The 19,020-nt window shown below is 43.3% G+C and overlaps 3 protein-coding genes across 3 annotated transcripts in view; all 3 read left to right on the top strand.

Annotated features, from left to right (window-relative positions):
- LOC121872316 (protein hunchback-like) overlaps positions 1-19,020 on the top strand; it is a 41,337-nt gene that overhangs the window by 9,831 nt on the left and 12,486 nt on the right. The gene's annotated exons all lie outside the window — the stretch shown is intronic.
- Positions 12,151-13,320, top strand: LOC121872253 (keratin-associated protein 10-5-like). The gene has a single exon (XM_042374920.1). It carries the CDS (start codon positions 12,151-12,153, stop codon positions 13,318-13,320), a length of 1,170 nt encoding a protein of 389 aa, XP_042230854.1.
- On the top strand, positions 13,334-14,563 carry LOC121872254 (keratin-associated protein 9-1-like). Its single transcript, XM_042374921.1, has one exon. It carries the CDS (start codon positions 13,334-13,336, stop codon positions 14,561-14,563), a length of 1,230 nt encoding a protein of 409 aa, XP_042230855.1.

Below are 19,020 nucleotides of genomic sequence, written 5' to 3' on the forward strand. Positions count from 1 at the left end.
TTTCCTGGTTGTGTATATATTTAATTTCCTGATAATTTTAGCTTATGAACTAACTTTAAAGGGATAATATTAGTTCATTTATACGTATGGTTAATTAGTTTTAATTATTATCATTAAACAATATAATTCAGTAATTTATCTTGGGGTTTACTAGGTGCCGACATTTCCCGCGTCGTTCACTAACAGAGAATGTTGTATTCTAAACGTTAACACTAAATGTTAGCTTTAATTTTACCTTGTCTATAAATTTATTTCTTAATTATCTATTTTGTTTTTATAATTTCGTGAACTTTATAATTACAAACAATTCTCCCCGCGCCCCGAGTCACTAATGCCATGGCTCGCCTTTCATCCTCGCTGTAACTCTCCAGATAAAAAACATCAAAATCCTTGAGACTGTAATTCTCGGCTACAAGTTAGTCGAATCTGATTTAACGCGAGTAAATAATCCCCGGATAACCAAATCCCATCCTATAAACCCACGAAGAATAATCCATGAAAGATAAATCCGCGAATCCTGGGTTCAGGATGAGGGTGAGCGAGGGAGGGAGAATGGTGGGCAGGACAAGAGGGTGTAGGCCTATGGTGCGGGTGTGGCGGTAGTAGTGGTGGCGCGTGGCGGTGTGTGGCAGCCCCCGCGGGCACCCAGGATCGCCACCCCCGTTTTTAGGCGGACATAAAAACACCCATTTATAGCACGCGTCCGCGAACCCCTATATGGCGACCCCGACTCCTTAAATGCACTCCTAAGAGGCAAGACAAGAACTTCGTTGACTTTGAGGTGGTGGATGAAGACGCTTCGCTGTTGTACATGACATGACACAAGATCTATCACCAGTTTGTGGGTGACATGCAGGGTGTGTGGTGGTAGTGTCAAGGGTGCAATAAAGGGAGCGTGTGGGCCAGGGAGGGAGGGGGCAGGCCTTGCTCTCCTCCTCTTGCTGCTGTCATTATTGCTGTTTATGGCTGCACCCACCCCCTCCCTCCCTCCTTACCTCCCTACCTACCTACCCCCTCCTCCTTCCCTCCCATCCACTCCCTCCTTTCCTCCCTCCCACTCATAAAGGTGTTGATTAATATAAACTGCTGGACATTACTACTCTATGTTGTATGATGGTCACTGTTGTATACTGTATGATGGTCACTGTTGTATACTGTATGATGGTCACTGTTGTATACTGTATGATGGGTCACTGTTGTATACTGTATGACGGGTCACTTTAATGTGTATACTGTATGATGGTCACTGTTGTATACTGTATGGCGGAGTCACTGTTGTATGATGGTCACTGTTGTACTTGTATATGATCACTGTTGTATACTGTATGACGGGTCACTGTTGTATACTGTATGATGGTCACTGTTACTGCATCATTGGTCACTGTTGTATACTGTATGATGGTCACTGTTGTATACTGTATGACGGTCACTGTTGTATGTTGTATGATGGTCACTGTTGTATACTGTATGATGGTCACTGTTGTATACTGTATGATGTTCACTGTTGTATACTGTATGACGGGTCACTGTTGTATACTGTATGATGGTCACTGTTGTATACTGTATGATGGTCACTGTTGTATACTGTATGATGGTCACTGTTGTATACTGTATGATGGTCACTGTTGTATACTGTATGACGGTCGCTGTTGTATACTGTATGATGGTCGCTGTTGTATACTGTATGACGGGTCACTGTTGTATATACTGTATGATGGCCACTGTTATATACTGTATGATGGTCGCTGTTGTATACTGTATGATGGCCTGTTGTATACTGTATGACGGTTCACTGTTGTATACTGTATGACGGTTCACTGTTGTGTACTGTATGATGGTCACTGTTGTATACTGTATGATGGTCCTGTTGTATACTGTATGATGGTCACTGTTGTATACTGTATGATGGTCACTGTTGTATACTGTATGATGGTCACTGTTGTATACTGTATGACGGTCGCTGTTGTATACTGTATGATGGTCGCTGTTGTATACTGTATGATGGTCTCTGTTGTATACTGTATGACGGTCGCTGTTGTATACTGTATGATGGTCTCTGTTATACTGTATGACGGTTCACTGTTGTACTGTATGATGGTCGCTGTTGTATACTGTATGATGGTCGCTGTTGTATACTGTATGATGGTCACTGTTGTATACTGTGTATGATGGTCGCTGTTGTATACTGTATGATGGTCACTGTTGTATACGTATGATGGTCTCTGTTGTATGCTGTATGACGGTCGCTGTTGTATACTGTATGACGGTCACTGTTGTATACTGTATGATGGTCACTGTTGTATACTGTATGATGGTCGCTGTTGTATACTGTATGATGTCGCTGTTGTATACTGTATGACGGTCGCTGTTGTATACTGATGACGGTTCACTGTTGTATACTGTGACGGGTCCTTTGTATACTGTATGACGGTTCACTGTTGTATACTGTATGACGGGTCACTGTTATACTGTATGATGCATGTTGTATACTGTATGATGGTCGCTGTTGTATACTGTATGATGGTCACTGTTGTATACTGTATGAGTAGTGCTGTTGTATACTGTATGATGGTCACTGTTGTATACTGTATGATGGTCACTGTTGTATACTGTATGATGGTCACTGTTGTATACTGTATGATGGCCACTTTTCTATACTGTATGATGGTCACTGTTGTATACTGTATGATGGTCACTGTTGTATACTGTATGACGGGTCACTGTTGTATACTGTATGATGGTCACTGTTGTATACTGTATGATGGTCACTGTTGTATACTGTATGATGGTCACTGTTGTATACTGTATGATGGTCGCTGTTGTATACTGTATGACGGGTCACTGTTGTATACTGTATGATGGTACTTGTATACGATGGTCACTTTGTATACTGTATGACGGTCTTTGTATATGACGTCACTGTTGTATACTGTATGATGGTCACTGTTGTATACTGTATGATGGTCACTGTTGTATACTGTATGACGGGTCACTGTTGTATACTGTATGATGGTCACTGTTGTATACTGTATGATGGTCACTGTTGTATACTGTATGACGGTTCACTGTTGTATACTGTATGATGGTCGCTGTTGTATACTGTATGACGGGTACTGTTGTATACTGTATGATGGTCACTGTTGTATACTGTATGATGGTCACTGTTGTATACTGTATGATGGTCACTTGTATGATGGTCACTGTTGTATACTGTATGATGGTCACTGTTGCGTATGAGGGTCACTGTTGTATACTGTATGATGGTCACTGTTGTATACTGTATGGCGGGTCACTGTTGTATACTGTATGATGGTCACTGTTGTATACTGTATGTATACTGTATGACGGGTCACTGTTGTATACTGTATGAGGGATGGTCACTGTTATGTACTGTATGAGGGTCACTGTTGTATACTGTATGACGGGTCACTGTTGTATACTGTAGGATGGTCACTGTTGTATACTGTATGACGGGTCACTGTTGTATACTGTATGATGGTCACTGTTGTATACTGTATGATGGTCACTGTTGTATACGTATGCGGGCATGTACTGTATGAGGTCACTGTTGTATATGTCTGTTGTATACTGGATGGTCACGTTGTTATACTGTATGACGGGTCACTGTTGTATACTGTATGATGGTCACTGTTGTATACTGTATGATGGTCACTGTTGTATACTGTATGATGGTCACTGTATACTGTATGATGGTCACTGTTGTATACTGTATGATGGTCACTGTTGTATACTGTATGATGGTCACTGTTATATACTGTATGATGGTCTCGTCGTTGTATACTGTATGATGGTCCTGTTGTATACTGTATGATGGTCTTACTATATACAACTGTTGTATACTGTATGATGGTCACTGTTGTATACTGTATGATGGTCACTGTTGTTGTATACGTATGATGTATACTGTACGAGGTCCTGTTGTATACTGTATGAGGTATTTCGATTGTATACTGTATGATGGTCCTGTTGTATACTGTATGAGGGTCACTGTTATATACGTATGATGGTCACTGTTGTATACTGTATGAGGGTCTGTTGTATACTGTATGATGGTCAATACTGTATGACGGGTCACTGTTGTATACTGTATGACGGGTCTGTTGTATACTGTATGACGGGTCACTGTTATATACTGTATGATGGTCCTGTTGTATACTGCATGAGTCATTGTATACTGTATGACGGGTCATTTATACTGTATGATGGTCTGTTGTATACTGTATGACAGGTCTGTTATATACTGTATGATGGTCCTGTTGTATACTGTATGATGGTCATTGTTGTATATGACGGGTCACTGTTGTATACTGTATGATGGTCATGTTGTATACTGTAGGATGGTCACTGTTGTATACTGTATGATGGTCTTGTTATACTGTATGACGGGTCACTGTTGTATACTGTATGATGGTCACAGGTTGTATACTGTATGACGGGTCACTGTTGTATACTGTATGATGGTCACTGTTGTATACTGTATGATGGGTCTGTTGTATACTGTATGAAGGTCACTGTTGTATGCTGTATGATGGTCGCTGTTGTATATTATACGTGGTCACTGTTGTATACTGTATGATGGTCACTGTTATATACTGTATGATGGTCACTGTTGTATACTGTATGATGGTCACTGTTGTATACTATGATGGTCACTGTTGTATGCTGTATGATGGTCCTGTTGTATACTGTATGATGGTCCTGTTGTATACTGTATAGGTCTGTTGTATATGAGGTCTGTTGTATACTGTATGATGGTCTGTTATATACTGTATGATGGTCACTGTTGTATACTGTATGATGGTCACTGTTGTATACTGTATGATGGTACTGTTGTATACTGTATGATGGTCCTGTTGTATACTGTATGATGGTCCTGTTGTATACTGTATGACGGGTCCTGTTGTATACTGTATGATGGTCCTGTTGTATACTGTATGATGGTCTGTTATATACTGTATGATGGTCACTGTGTATATTGTATGATGGTCTGTTGTATACTGTATGATGGTACTGTTGTATACTGTATGACGGGTCACTGTTGTATACTGTATGACGGGTCACTGTTGTATACTGTATGACGGGTCACTGTTATATACTGTATGATGGTCTATTGTATACTGTATGATGGTCTGTTGTATACTGTATGACGGGTCCTGTTGTATACTGTATGATGGTCTGTTGTATACTGTATGACGGGTCTGTTATATACTGTATGATGGTCACTGTTGTATACTGTATGACAGGTCTATTGTATACTGTATGACGGGTCACTTTTGTATATGTGACAGGTCTGATTGTATACTGTATGACGGGTCTATTGTATACTGTATGACGGGTCTATTGTATACTGTATGACGGTTGTGTATACTGTATGACGGGTCTATTGTATACTGTATGACGGGTCTATTGTATACTGTATGACGGGTCTATTGTGTACTGTATGACGGGTCTGTGTATACTGTATGACGGGTCTATTGTATACTGTATAATGGGTCTATTGTGCTGTATGACGGGTCTATTGTATACTGTATGACGGGTCTATTGTATACTGTATGACGGGTCTATTGTATATGTATGACGGGTCTGTTGTGTACTGTATGGGGTCTATTGTATACTGTATGGGGTCTATTGTATACTGTTATGACGGGTCTATTGTATACTGTATGACGGGTCTATTGTATACTGTATGACAGGTCTGTGTACACTGTATGACGGGTCTGTTTCATGCTGTATGACGGGTCTGTGTACTGTATGACGGGTCTATTGTATACTGTATGACAGGTCTGTGTATACTGTATGACGGGTCTTTGTACACTGTATGACGGGTCTTTGTACACTGTAACAGGTCTTTGTATCTGTATGACGGGTCTGTGTACACTGTATGACGGGTCTATTGTATACTGTATGACGGGTCTATTGTATACTGTATGACGAGGTTTATTGTATACTGTATGACGGGTCTATTGTATACTGTATGACGGGTCTATTGTACACTGTATGACGGGTCTATTGTATACTGTATGACGGTCTATTGTATACTGTATGACGGGTCTGTTGTATACTGTATGACGGGTCTATTGTATACTGTATGACGGGTCTATTGTATCTGTATGACGGGTCTGTTGTATCTGTATGACGGGTCTATTGTATACTGTATGACGGGTCCTATTGTATACTGTATGACGGGTCTATTGTATACTGTATGACGGGTCTATTGTACACTGTATGACGGTCTATTGTATACTGTATGACGGTCTATTGTATACTGTATGACGGGTCTATTGTATACTGTATGACGGGTCTATTGTACTACTGTATGACGGCGTCTGTTGTATACTGTATGACGGGTCTGTTGTATACTGTATGACGGGTCTATTGTATACTGTATGACGGGTCTATTGTATACTGTATGATGGGTCTATTGTATACTGTATGACGGGTCTATTGTATACTGTATGACGGGTCTATTGGTATACTCGTATGACGGGTCTATTGTATACTGTATGACGGTCTGTTGTATACTGTATGACGGTCTATTGTATACTGTATGACGGGTCTATTGTATACTGTATGACGGGTCTGTTGTATACTGTATGACGGGTCTATTGTATACTGTATGACGGGTCTATTGTATACTGTATGACGGGTCATTGTATACTGTATGAGAGGTCTATTGTATACTGATGACGGTCTCTGCAGATTGGTTCCACGATACTGATATATAAATTTTGATTTGTTTTTGGCGGCGGGGGTACTGTCAATCAAGCCCCTTATCTGGACGTCACAAAACTGGTTCCAACTAACTCCTGGACGAACTTCCCCCCGTGAGACATAATGCATTAGTGCTCATTATACACCGCAACCGTCAGGCATTCCCAGGATAGGTCATGGATAGGTGGTGGTAAGAGGTCATGGATAGGTGGTGGTAAGTTGTGTGTTAGTTGTGTCTCCATTAACACCAATGATGTAGTTCTAAGCAGGGAACCCTCGACCTAGGAGCCTGTTACAATTCTGTCTGTGGATACATTAAAGAGGGGTGGCAAAATTAGCGCTACCACACAAATGGGGAATGTGGCAAAATTAGCGCTACCACATGAATGAAGAATGTGGCAAAACACCGCTACCACATGAATGAGGAATGTGGCAAAAACACCGCTACCACACGAATGGGGAATGTGGCAAAACAGCGCTACCAATAATAAGAAATGTGGCAAAACGCCGCTACCACACAAACAAGTTATGTGGCAAAACAGCGCTACCACACGAATGAAGAATTAATGAGACCTATTATTCCATACTACCATACCGCAGATGCTGTAAAGAAGTCACACAGTACATGGTGAAGTGTACTGTACTATATGCTGTGATTAAGGCGGAGCTCAAACACATGTTCTGGGTTCCTAACATCACAGTTCCTCTCGCCCACCTTGTATGTTGTATGAAAGGTCACTGCATTATATTGTATGACAGGTCACTGTTGTTTGTTGTATGACAGGTTACTGCTGTTTGTTGTATGACAGGTCACTGCTGTATGTTGTACGACAGGTCATTGCTGTATGTTGTATGACAGGTCACTGTTGTTTGTTGTATGACAGGTTACTGCTGTTTGTTGTATGACATGCTCATTGCTGTAGGTTGTATGACATGCTCATTGCTGTAGGTTGTATGACAGGTCACTGCTGTATGTTGTATGACAGGTCACTGTTGTTTGTTGTAGGACAGGTCACTGAAGTATATTGTATGACGGGTCACTGCTGTTTGTTGTATGACAGGTCACTGCTGTAGGTTGTATGACGGGTCACTGCTGTTTGTTGTATGACGGGTCACTGCTGTATGTTGTATGACAGTAAACGTTAGGAAACAATTGTAAACAAATACTGTCATTGACCTAGCAGTGTAAACGCCTCCCCGAGTATTGCTGTCCTTTTTGCATGATGATGCGTCGAGTTGTTCCTCGTTATGTTATCGGGGAGCAGGTGTGGTCTGAGCAAGCAGGTGTGGTGTTGACGTGGGGTATGATTGAGTTCTACGAATTTACCTGTGGTATTATTTATTTATTGTTGCCGTGTAACAGGTGTGCTGGTACTGTATGTTTCTACGTGCTTATAAATCATTATCACTTATCAGGTGGTACACCGTGGTTAGCAAGACAGGTGAGTTCATTCACTGTAGGGCACTAAGGATTAATACTTTGCAGTTTGTGTATCTCGTACTTGCTGAAATGTTGCCTTAAAATAACTAAGTCCATTTCACTACGAATATGCAATGCATTTTAATGTATTGCATATTCAGTAAAATTGATATTCAGTAAAATCGCCATACAAGTTTACTTTGATTCTGTGTATATAAACCATGTATGTATACAATTACATAGACAGTGCAGGTACACAATATACATACAGTACGGGTATATATTCAGATACTTTTGGGGGCTTCAGTGTACAATATGTTTACTTACCATTGTTTACCGGTCATTACCCTATGAAACAGTTGTACTCTCCCGTATAATTACACTTCTCTGCCATCTCCCTAGTAAATCTGCAGGTGATCACAGAATACAGGTGCAGTACAACTATACCTACCATTGTTTACCGGTCATTACCCTATGAAACAGTTGTACTCTCCCGTATAATTACACTTCTCTGCCATCTCCATAGTAAATCTGCAGGTGATCACAGAATACAGGTGCAGTACAACTATACCTACCATTGTTTACCGGTCATTACCCTATGAAACAGTTGTACTCTCCCGTATAATTACAATTCTCTGCCATCTCCCCAGTAAATCTGCAGGTGTTCACAGAATACAGGTGCAGTACAGTACATCAATATACTATATAACTCACAGTATTACTTCGGGTAAGAAAAGAGCAAGTGCTACCCTCCCACACTCCTCTTTAGTCATGATTATTTTTTAAACTAACTTACACAGTTTATCAGAACCATGAATGTTTGCGGTACTCGCTCTTCATTGTGGTGCTACGTTAAGTCAAGGGGGGTGTGACGTGAATCTTTTACCAGCTACAACATACTCCATCACTCATAACCTCCACCAACACCCACTGCTTCCACCAACACCACGCTACCCCCAAAACCACAACCCTTAATATTCTCTAACACCCACCACCCCCAACAACCACAGCCCCCCCCAACACCTGCAAGCCTTACCTGGCCTTAGCACCCCTACCCCCCCCCATTTTGTTTAATTTTCCACCAACACAAATGTACAGTAAATGTGGTTCTAGCAACAAATTGGGTACATGCTTAATAACTATACAGTACTGTACTAAGTAAGTAAACAACCCACAAACTACCGCCACTCCATTCCGTCGTTACTTATTCTGACACCGGAAGTAAGAATCTATATGCCCCCCATATGAGCGAACTGACTGTGTCCGATAATGTTAAAGAGCGTCCGTCCGTCCGTCCGTCCGTACAGTGTGGTTAAGATTATGATTCACTGACACGATGACGCAAATGTCTCGGTAGATAACGAAGGTCGTCTCTGCCCGACTTACAGCTTAACGACGACGAGGAGGAGGAGGAACACAAGGTTTTGAGTGTTGAACATGAGATAAACGCGAGGAAAATATAAACTGGATAATAAAGAGAATTATTTTAGCAAACTAAACAGTACGGTTAGAAAATTCGGTGTGTGTGTGTGTGTGTGTGTGTGTGTGTGTGTGTGTGTGTGTGTCGCTGATGATGAAGAGATATAGTAGTTGTGGAGAGCGTAGTACAGTATTTGTAATACTGTACAATACTGTACAGTATATGATATAGCGGGGGTCTGGCCGCCCTCCCCACCGGCCTCACCGAGGATTAAATGGAGAACTCGAGGGGGAGCCTGAGGTGCCACCTAACAATTATTTGCAAGGTTATTTTATTTACCAGAACTTTTTACTGTTGTTATACTCCAAACATCAAACATCGGATATTTTTTTTTATAATTATTAATTGTCTTCGATATTTTGTTAAATTAACAAAATAACAATGTTTGTTGAGAGCGAGTTAAGTGTGAGTCACAGCGGACGAGGGGGGGGAGGGTCTCGCAGGAGGGGGGGGGGCTGAGGCTTTTTCAGCCAATCAGAAAAATGCAATTACAAAAAAGATAGAGGGGAGATGTATGTGCTGCCAGAAGGCTGGTGAACCTCCATACTATGGAGGGAGGTGTGTTTTCGCTTGAGGTACCGATAATGTTTACTTTCGGTGCATTTTTCTATTTTTGTCGTATATTGAGTGTTGTTCGGCGTCAATAAATGCTAAGAGTAAACAGCTTAGTAAAGAAGTGTTGTGAGCTTGGCGAGGTGCGTGGGCTGCAGGAGTGAGAGTGACCACTGTATTTAGACTGAAGTGATTCTCTCAGGAGGCCCCGACGGCTTCTCAATCAAGGGAATTAAATGGCAGGAGGGAGGAGCGAATCCATTTGTAGTGTCCCAGCCACCTCGCTCTCTTCTCTTCTTTGCCATTATTTATGATCGGTTAGTTTCCTTTATTCTTTATTCCATAATTGATTGGCCATATTTCTTAGGCCTATGTATAGGGTGATGTCAATACACTTTTAAGTTCTACGCCACAATTATACTTAACTGAACGCAGCTTTTATTGATATATTAAATACTATGTGATAATTACCTTATCCTATGTATGAATGACTGACAATTCTCTATTATAACCCAGTAATCTGTCCGTCCATAAACATCTGCTTTGGAATACAGCATTTGAGGAATATACGACTGATTTTTTTTTTCCTCTGCACACCAATTGTCATTAACCACTAATAATTATTCAGTTTAAAAAGCTAATGTTTTAATTGGTTCTCTCATGTGTGAATGAGTGTATTTGTGTGTTTCATTCTCAAGACCTCCTGTTCCACCTTACACACACACACACACACACACACACGTGGTAAATTCAGGACCATTAAGCACGCGCGGGGACTCCAGTATTGACCGGTCGTCTCACCACTACATATTTCGGCCCGCGACGTAAGTAGATTTTGATGTATCCATGGCAACAGCTGCAGAATAATTGCATGTGACGTGTGTAGGGACGAGCTGACGTGCATCGCAGAGACAGCGGGGAGGGGAAGCGGGGAGGGAGAGATGGAGGAGACGAAGATATAGCAGGGGGCGAAAACACAAGATTTTTACATTTCTTCCTAAAGGCCGGGAAGGAGGCGGCATTGGAGATTGAATAGCCACACTGGAAGTTCTTAGAAGAAATGTGCCACAATTTTAACTACTGTTTTCCTTCCCTGGCGTAGCTGTGCGGTGGTCAGATATAAGGAAATCATTTTATCTTACTCTCGGTGTTTACTCTGAACAACTCCAGCGTTCGGAAACAAGTGTGCAACAGGTGTACAGGTGCTTGTAAACATCAGGTTATGTCCCCACTGTTTCTCTGTATTTCTCTCTATCTTATTATTTATATGTGGAAACGTCTTCAAGGGCTTGTTGTCTCCTCCCAACTCACTTGCGTTCGACATCTGTTTCTCGGGTTGGGTGGTCCCAGATCATGGTCAAAATCTACAGCCGTGTCGGTGCTGCCGTGTAACTAAAGGTCAATGCTTTTTGTTGTTGTCCCATTTACTGTGTCGTTGCTCCTATATTGACTTTTTATTGCGGAGTTGTTGCTGTTTTTGTTATGACTCGTCGCTTTTGTTGTGGCTGCTTCGTAGTACAGCTGTTCCTGCTGCCACGTAGTCCCTTCCGTGGCTGTTGTGTTGCTACTGCTGCATACATCACTCCTGCTGTGTCGCTACTGCTGCATGCATCACTCCTGCTGTGTCGCTACTGCTGCATGCATCTCTCCTGTGTCGCTACTGCTGCATACATCACTCCTGTGTCGCTACTGCTGCATGCACCACCCCTACTGCTGCATGCACCACCCCTACTGCTGCATGCATCTCTCCTGTGTCGCTACTGCTGCATGCATCACTCCTGCTGTGTCGCTACTGCTGCATGCACCACCCCTACTGCTGCATGCACCACCCCTACCGCATGCATCTCTCTGTGTCGCTACTGCTGCATGCATCTCTCCTGTGTGTACTGCTGCATGCATCTCTCCTGTGCGATCATCCTCCTGTGTCGCTGCTGCATACATCCTCCTGTGTCGCTACTGCTGCGCTATGTATCACTCCTGTGTCGCTACTGCTGCATGCATCTCTCCTGTGTCGCTACTGCTGTGCATCTCTCCTGTGTCCCTTCTGCTGCATGTATCTCCTGTGTCGCTACTGCTGCATGTATCACTCTGTGTCGCTACTGCTGCATACATCTCTCCTGTGTCGCTACTGCTGCATGTATCTCTCCTGTGTCGCTACTGCTGCATGTATCTCTGTGTTACTGCTGCATACATCTCTCCTGTGTCACTTCCTGCTGCATGTATCTCTCCTGTGTCGCTGCTGCATGCATCACTCCTGTGTCGCTACTGCTGCATGTATCTCTCCTGTGTCATACTGCTGCATGTATCACTCCTGTGTCGCTACTGCTGCATGCATCACCCTGTGTCGCTACTGCTGCATGCATCTCTCCTGTGTCGCTACTGCTGCATGCATCTCCTGTGTCGCACTGCTGCATCTGCTGCATGTATCACTCTGTGTCTAGTACTGCTGCATGCATCTCCCTGTGTCGCTACTGCTGCATGTATCACTCCTGTGTCGCTTCTACTGCATGTATCACTCCTGTGTCGCTACTGCTGCATACATCACTCCTGTGTCGCTACTGCTGCATGCATCACTCTGTGTCGCTTCTGCTGCATACATCACTCCCTGTCCTGCTGCATACATCACTCCTGTGTGCTACTGCTGCATGCATCACTGCCATGTATCACCTCCTGTGTCCTACTGCTGCATGCATCACTCCCTACTGCTACATGCATCTCTCCTGTGTCTACTGCTGCATGTATCACTCTGTGTCGCGCATGCACCACCCCCTGCTGCATACATCACTCTGTGTCGCTACTGCTGCTGCATGTGTCCTACCGTGTCGCTGCATACATCACTCCTGTGTCAGCTGCTGCATGCATGCACTCCTGTGTCGCTACTGCTGCATACATCACTGCCGCATGTATCACTCCTGTGTCGCTACTGCTGCATGCACCACCCCTACTGCTGCATGCATCTCTCCTGTGTCGCTGCATACATCACTCCTGTGTCGCCACTGCTACTTGCTCCACCCCTGCTGCATGCATCTCTCCTGTGTCACCCTCTGTGTCTGCATACATCACTCCTGTGCTACGCTACATCACTCCTGCCATACTGCATCACTACTGTGTCGCTACTGCTGCATGCACCACATAAACTGCTGCACTGCATGCTCTCTGCTGTCGCTGCGTTTACTGCTGCATGTATCCACTCTGTGTCGTACTACTGCCGCACTGTGTCGCTGCTGCATGTATCACCCTGTGTCGCTACTGCTGCATCACCCTGTACCTTCTGCATGCATGTATTTGCTGCATGTATCTTGTGTCACTGCTGCATGTATACTCACTCCTGTGTCGCTACTGCATATCCTCCTGTGTCTCTGCTGCATCACTCCTGTGTCACTTCTGCTGCATGTATTGCCGTCGCATGCATGTGTCGCTACTGCTGCATGCATCACTCCTGTGTCGCTACTGCTGCATGTATCACTTCTGTGTCCTGCTGCATGCGTGTCCACTGCTGCATACTGCACTGCTGTGCATCACTCCTGTGTCGCTACTGCTGCATGTATCACTTGCCACTTCGTGTCACTACTGCATGTATCACTCCTGTCGCTTCTGCTGCATGCATCACTCCTGTGTCGCTACCATGCATCACTCCTGTGTCACTTCTGCTGTGTGTTCTGTGTCACTACTGCTGCATGTATCACTCCTGTGTCGCTACTGCTGCATGTATCACTCCTGTGTCGCTACTGCTGCATGTATCACTTCTGTGTCGCTACTGCTGCATGTATCACTCTGTGTACTGCTGCATATCACTTCCTGTGTCCTTCTGCTGCATGCATCACTTCTGTGTCACCTACTATGTATCGCGCTACTGCTGCATGCATCACTCCTGTGTCGCTACTGCTGCATGTATCACTTCTGTGTCTGCTTCTGCTGCATGTATCACTCTGTGTCGCTACTGCTGCATGTATCACTCCTGTGTCGCTACTGCTGCATGTATCACTTCTGTGTCATGTATCTACTCTGCTGCATGTATCACTTCCTGTGTCGCTACTGCTGCATATCACTCCTGTCCTTCTGCTGCATCACTCCTGTGTCGCTACTGCTACTGCTGCATGTATCACTCTACTTGTTGTGTCGCTACTGCTGCATACATCACTCCTGTGTCGCTACTGCTGCATGTATCACTCCTGTGTCGCTACTGCTGCATGTATCACTCCTGTGTCGCTACTGCTGCATGTATCACTCCTGTGTCACTACTGCTGCATACATCACTCCTGTGTCGCTACTGCTACATGTATCACTCCTACTGTCACTACTGCTGTAACGCTTGTCAGTGCTGTGTCCCTATTGCTGCATCGCTACCGCTGATTGTGTCCTTACTGCTGTCTTCGTGATACTATCTGCTGCTGTTCCCCTCAGGTTGTTGTGTTGTCTCCATAGATGTAAGAAACATTTTGTCTTTCATTACTAATCTGACTCATCCCCTTTCACCTTGTTATGTTCTTACTTATTTATATATTTACGCATTAATTTATCTATTTATGGATGTGAACCGTTGACCCTATAAAAATGGGTCAAGTACCGTATCCACTCGGCCGTAGTTATAATAAGCATGGGTGCCTAATCCGGTTAAATAATCTTCAGGTAAAATAAGCTGGGATGGTTAATCTTTCGGTTAAATAAGCTGGGATACGTAATCTTCAGGTAAAATAAGCTGGGATGGTTAATCTTCCAGTTTAAATAAGCTGGGGTGCCTAATCTTCAGGTGACCCCAAAAGTCTGGTCCACCGACACGCTCCAAGACCCGAATCCCGAGAAGTTATTATTATTATTTACTTACAAGTCACGTCACTCACTCACTCACTACCCGTCTATCTTTGATTTGGTTCTCCTTCTCCTGTGAGGCAGACGGATCCTTTGTTTAAGATACATGTACCCCAATATGGACTTAAATTATTTCTAGCTCCGAGACTTCCCATCGCTTCATCTACAGTACAGCACAAGACAGTCACGCACAACGAGACCACAACACACACACACACACACACACACACACACACACACACACACACGCGATGAAAATTACAAATCTAAGTTCCTTTTGTGTTTATTCAATATAACTGTTAAAAAAAATTACATTATATAAAATCTATTACAGTTACGATAAATAATGTAATTAATTAAGTCAGCTACAACCATACCTGAGTCTGGGAGGAATTATGATAATACAGGTGATATAAATGTAGTGAAAATATATTTATGAAGGGAAGGTTGTCATAGGTGTTGCTGGCGTGGACAGTGTGTCAGGTCCAATCACTGACCGTCTCATGAATCAGTACTGACAGTCTTATGAATCACTGACCGTCTCATGAATCACTACTGACAGTCTCGTGTATCACTGACCGTCTCATGAATCACCGACTGTCTCCTGAATCACCGTCCGTCTCATGAATCACTACTGACAGTCTCGTGAATCACCGACCGTCTCGTGAATCACCGACCGTCTCATGAATCACTACTGACAGTCTCGTGAATCGCCGTCCGTCTCATGAATCACTACTGACAGTCTCGTGTATCACCGACCGTCTCGTGAATTACTACTGACAGTCTCGTGTATCACTGACCGTCTCGGCGAATCACCGACCGTCTCATGAATCACCGTCCATCTCCGTGAATCACCGTCCGTCTCTGAATTACCAACCGTCTCATAAATCACCGTCCAGTCTCATGAATCACCATCCGTCTCATGAATCACCGACCGTTCTGAATCACCGAATGAATCACCATCCGTCTCATGAATCACCATCCGTCTCATGAATCACCATCCGTCTCTGAATCACCGACCGTCTCCATGAATCAAAACTGTCTCATGAATCACAGACCGTCTCATAATCACCATCCGTGAATCACCGTCCGTAATCACCGTCCATCTCATGAATCACCATCAGTCTCATGAATCACCGACCGTTTCGTGAATCATCGTTACGATATCCCTGTTCTTTATATAGAGTAATATTCTTATTGGGCCTAATGAACTGTGTCAAATAGTGAGTCACCTGAAGAATCTCCAGCCCAGCTTATTTCACCTAAAGATTACTCACCTTAACACTATTGGGGGAGGTTAGGTTAGTGCTAGGATGGTTAGGTTAGATTAGGTTATGATAAGTTAGCCTAGTGTCAGGTTAGGTTGTTATAGGTTATGATTGGTTAGGCTAGCGTTAGGTTCTGATTGGTTAGGCTAGCGTTAGGTTATGATTGGTTAGGCTAGCGTGAGGTTCTGATTGGTTAGGCTAGCGTTAGGTTCTGATTGGTTAGGCTAGCGTTAGGTTATGATTGGTTAGGTAGCGTAAGTCTAGGTTAGGTAGTGTTAGGTTATGATTGGTTAGGCTAGCGTTAGGTTCTGATTGGTTAGGCTAGCGTGAGGTTATGATTGGTTAGGCTAGCGTGAGGTTCTGATTGGTTAGGCTAGCGTTAGGTTATGATTGGTTAGGCTAGCGTGAGGTTATGATTGGTTAGGCTAGCGTGAGGTTCTGATTGGTTAGGCTAGCGTGAGGTTCTGATTGGTTAGGCTAGCGTGAGGTTCTGATTGGTTAGGCTAGCGTGAGGTTCTGATTGGTTAGGCTAGCGTTAGGTTATGATTGGTTAGGCTAGCGTGAGGTTCTGATTGGTTAGGCTAGCGTGAGGTTCTGATTGGTTAGGCTAGCGTTAGGTTAGGTTATGATGTGTTAGGCTAGCGTTAGGATGGTTAAGTTAGGTTTTAGGTTATAAGAGGTTAGGTTAAGTTAGGTTATAATAGATTAAACTAACGTGAGGATGGCTAATTTTAATCAAACACGGAAACAACCTTGTCAAAATTATTCAAGTATCTGGTATTGTTTTTCTTTATGATTCTCTTCCATGATAAGATATTCACACTATAACACATAGCGGTAATAATAATCTTACCATTAATGTTGTTTTATTTATATTACTTAAAATAATAATATCACGGTTGTTTGTTCACTTTGACTACCACAAACGAATGAAATACTTCGCGCAGTTACCAGGTCTACTACCACCTGATGCAAATCTTTATATTTTGACACTTTCTTATAGTTGTTTACAGTTCGATATTATCACGTCCCAAGTGTAAACAATAGTTATATCCCTAATAAATAGATACAAGGATGTCAAACTATTATACCTGTTAAAAAATACTTTAAATATCCAATTACCTTCACCACATTTGTTCATATAACACCAACTAGTATAATGTTTATTGTATTGTACTCTGGCATCCCTGTGTAGTGAGGGGGGGGGGTGACGTGTCCGTGTTAGCTGTACTCATGCACCAGGACGGACGAATTTGTTATACGAAACAGCGAAGCCTGGAGAATTGGCGTTGAAATCACATTTACTATAAGACATTATATTGCATCTCTCTCTCTCTTTCTGGTATTATTTGCTTTTATCGCATGTTTTCTATCACCTTTGGAGCCGTGTTTCTTGGTTGGTAACTGTCTTGTTATCTTGTTATCTGTGTGTAGCGGGTGTGTGTGTATGTGGGGGAGGGAGGCGCTATCTACCTTGCCTTCAAGAACACCACCACCACCTCCTGCCTGCTCTTACCTCTGCCTCACTGGTCCTGACCACCACCTTTGACCTGACTCACTTTACACGTGATAATTCTTCTTGTATACCTTAAGGGTGACTGATCAAATGGGCCCGTCCTAATACGCTCCAGTTGAACCTTTAGGATTGGGGACAGTCCCAATAGGTCCCCCATTTTAATGAATAGGTTATAGGATGGAGCTTATTAGAACTTAGGGACATTTAAGCTGAGGCTCACACACCTTATCATCACCCGGGCTGAGAAGACAATGTTGTGTATTTTTCCAGACTCTGTTCATCACACACACCAACATGCTCAAATATTCCTCAGGTAGTTTTCTCCTCACTGTAGACGAGAAAACACAGATAATTACGAGTGTCTAAATGTCACATCAATGTTACATGTGCCGCCTTCGTTGTGTCTTGTAATAAGTTCCCCTCTTTCATGTGTTTTTAAATTACCAATTACAGAGTCAGGAAAACTTAAAAATACAAATCTTTAAGACTCTGGTGCTGGTGGATGAATACAGCTGACAGAGTGTACGCCCCCCCCCCCCTTCCTCTCTTCAGTTAGCACCAGGGCCGCTGGTAACAAGAAATATTTGTAGCGTTATCGTGGGTTGGTGGGGGGGCTGGCCTATCACACGCACCTTTAAGAACAAATAAACAGAGCGATTACCTTATCCTACCAAACCTGTCACGCTGATCCAACACGAAAAACATATTGGCACGACACAGCTACCTCCCCTCCTCCCTCCGGGTCAGACACCCACCGCTGTGTCACCCCCACCCCCTTCACCAATGAGTGGCTCTCATCTAAAAGTGCTCGGACGTTTACGGCTGTCCAATCTGTACTGTACTACAGGACAAAATTGTCATCATAGATGCACCCAGTCAAATTTTATGTTTCTAGAACCAAGGGTGAAGTAGTCCACATACCACGTGATCAGATCTGCCACCCACATAAAGCTGAGGAGTTACCAACCGCGGCTTGTACGCTGATAGACGATGAAAAGGATAAGTAAATCGATAAGAGGAACCTGCTGCCTCCAGTGACGACTGAGAGGTAGAGGTAGACGAGGCAGTTTCCTCTGTGCAGCACCGTAGCCGGGAGTTTCCTCTTTACAGAGAACTGTTTCCTTTAAATTAATTCTTAATGCCAACAGTCATAACACCTTTGTTCGCCCACCGCTGTTTGGATAACCTACACTAAACTCTTAGCAAATCCTGTCTATGTATCTGAGAATTTTCAGTGAGTTTT

Source organism: Homarus americanus, unplaced genomic scaffold, assembly GCF_018991925.1.
Source record: "Homarus americanus isolate GMGI-L3 unplaced genomic scaffold, GMGI_Hamer_2.0 scaffold5589, whole genome shotgun sequence".
Classification (NCBI taxonomy): Eukaryota; Metazoa; Arthropoda; class Malacostraca; order Decapoda; family Nephropidae; genus Homarus; species Homarus americanus.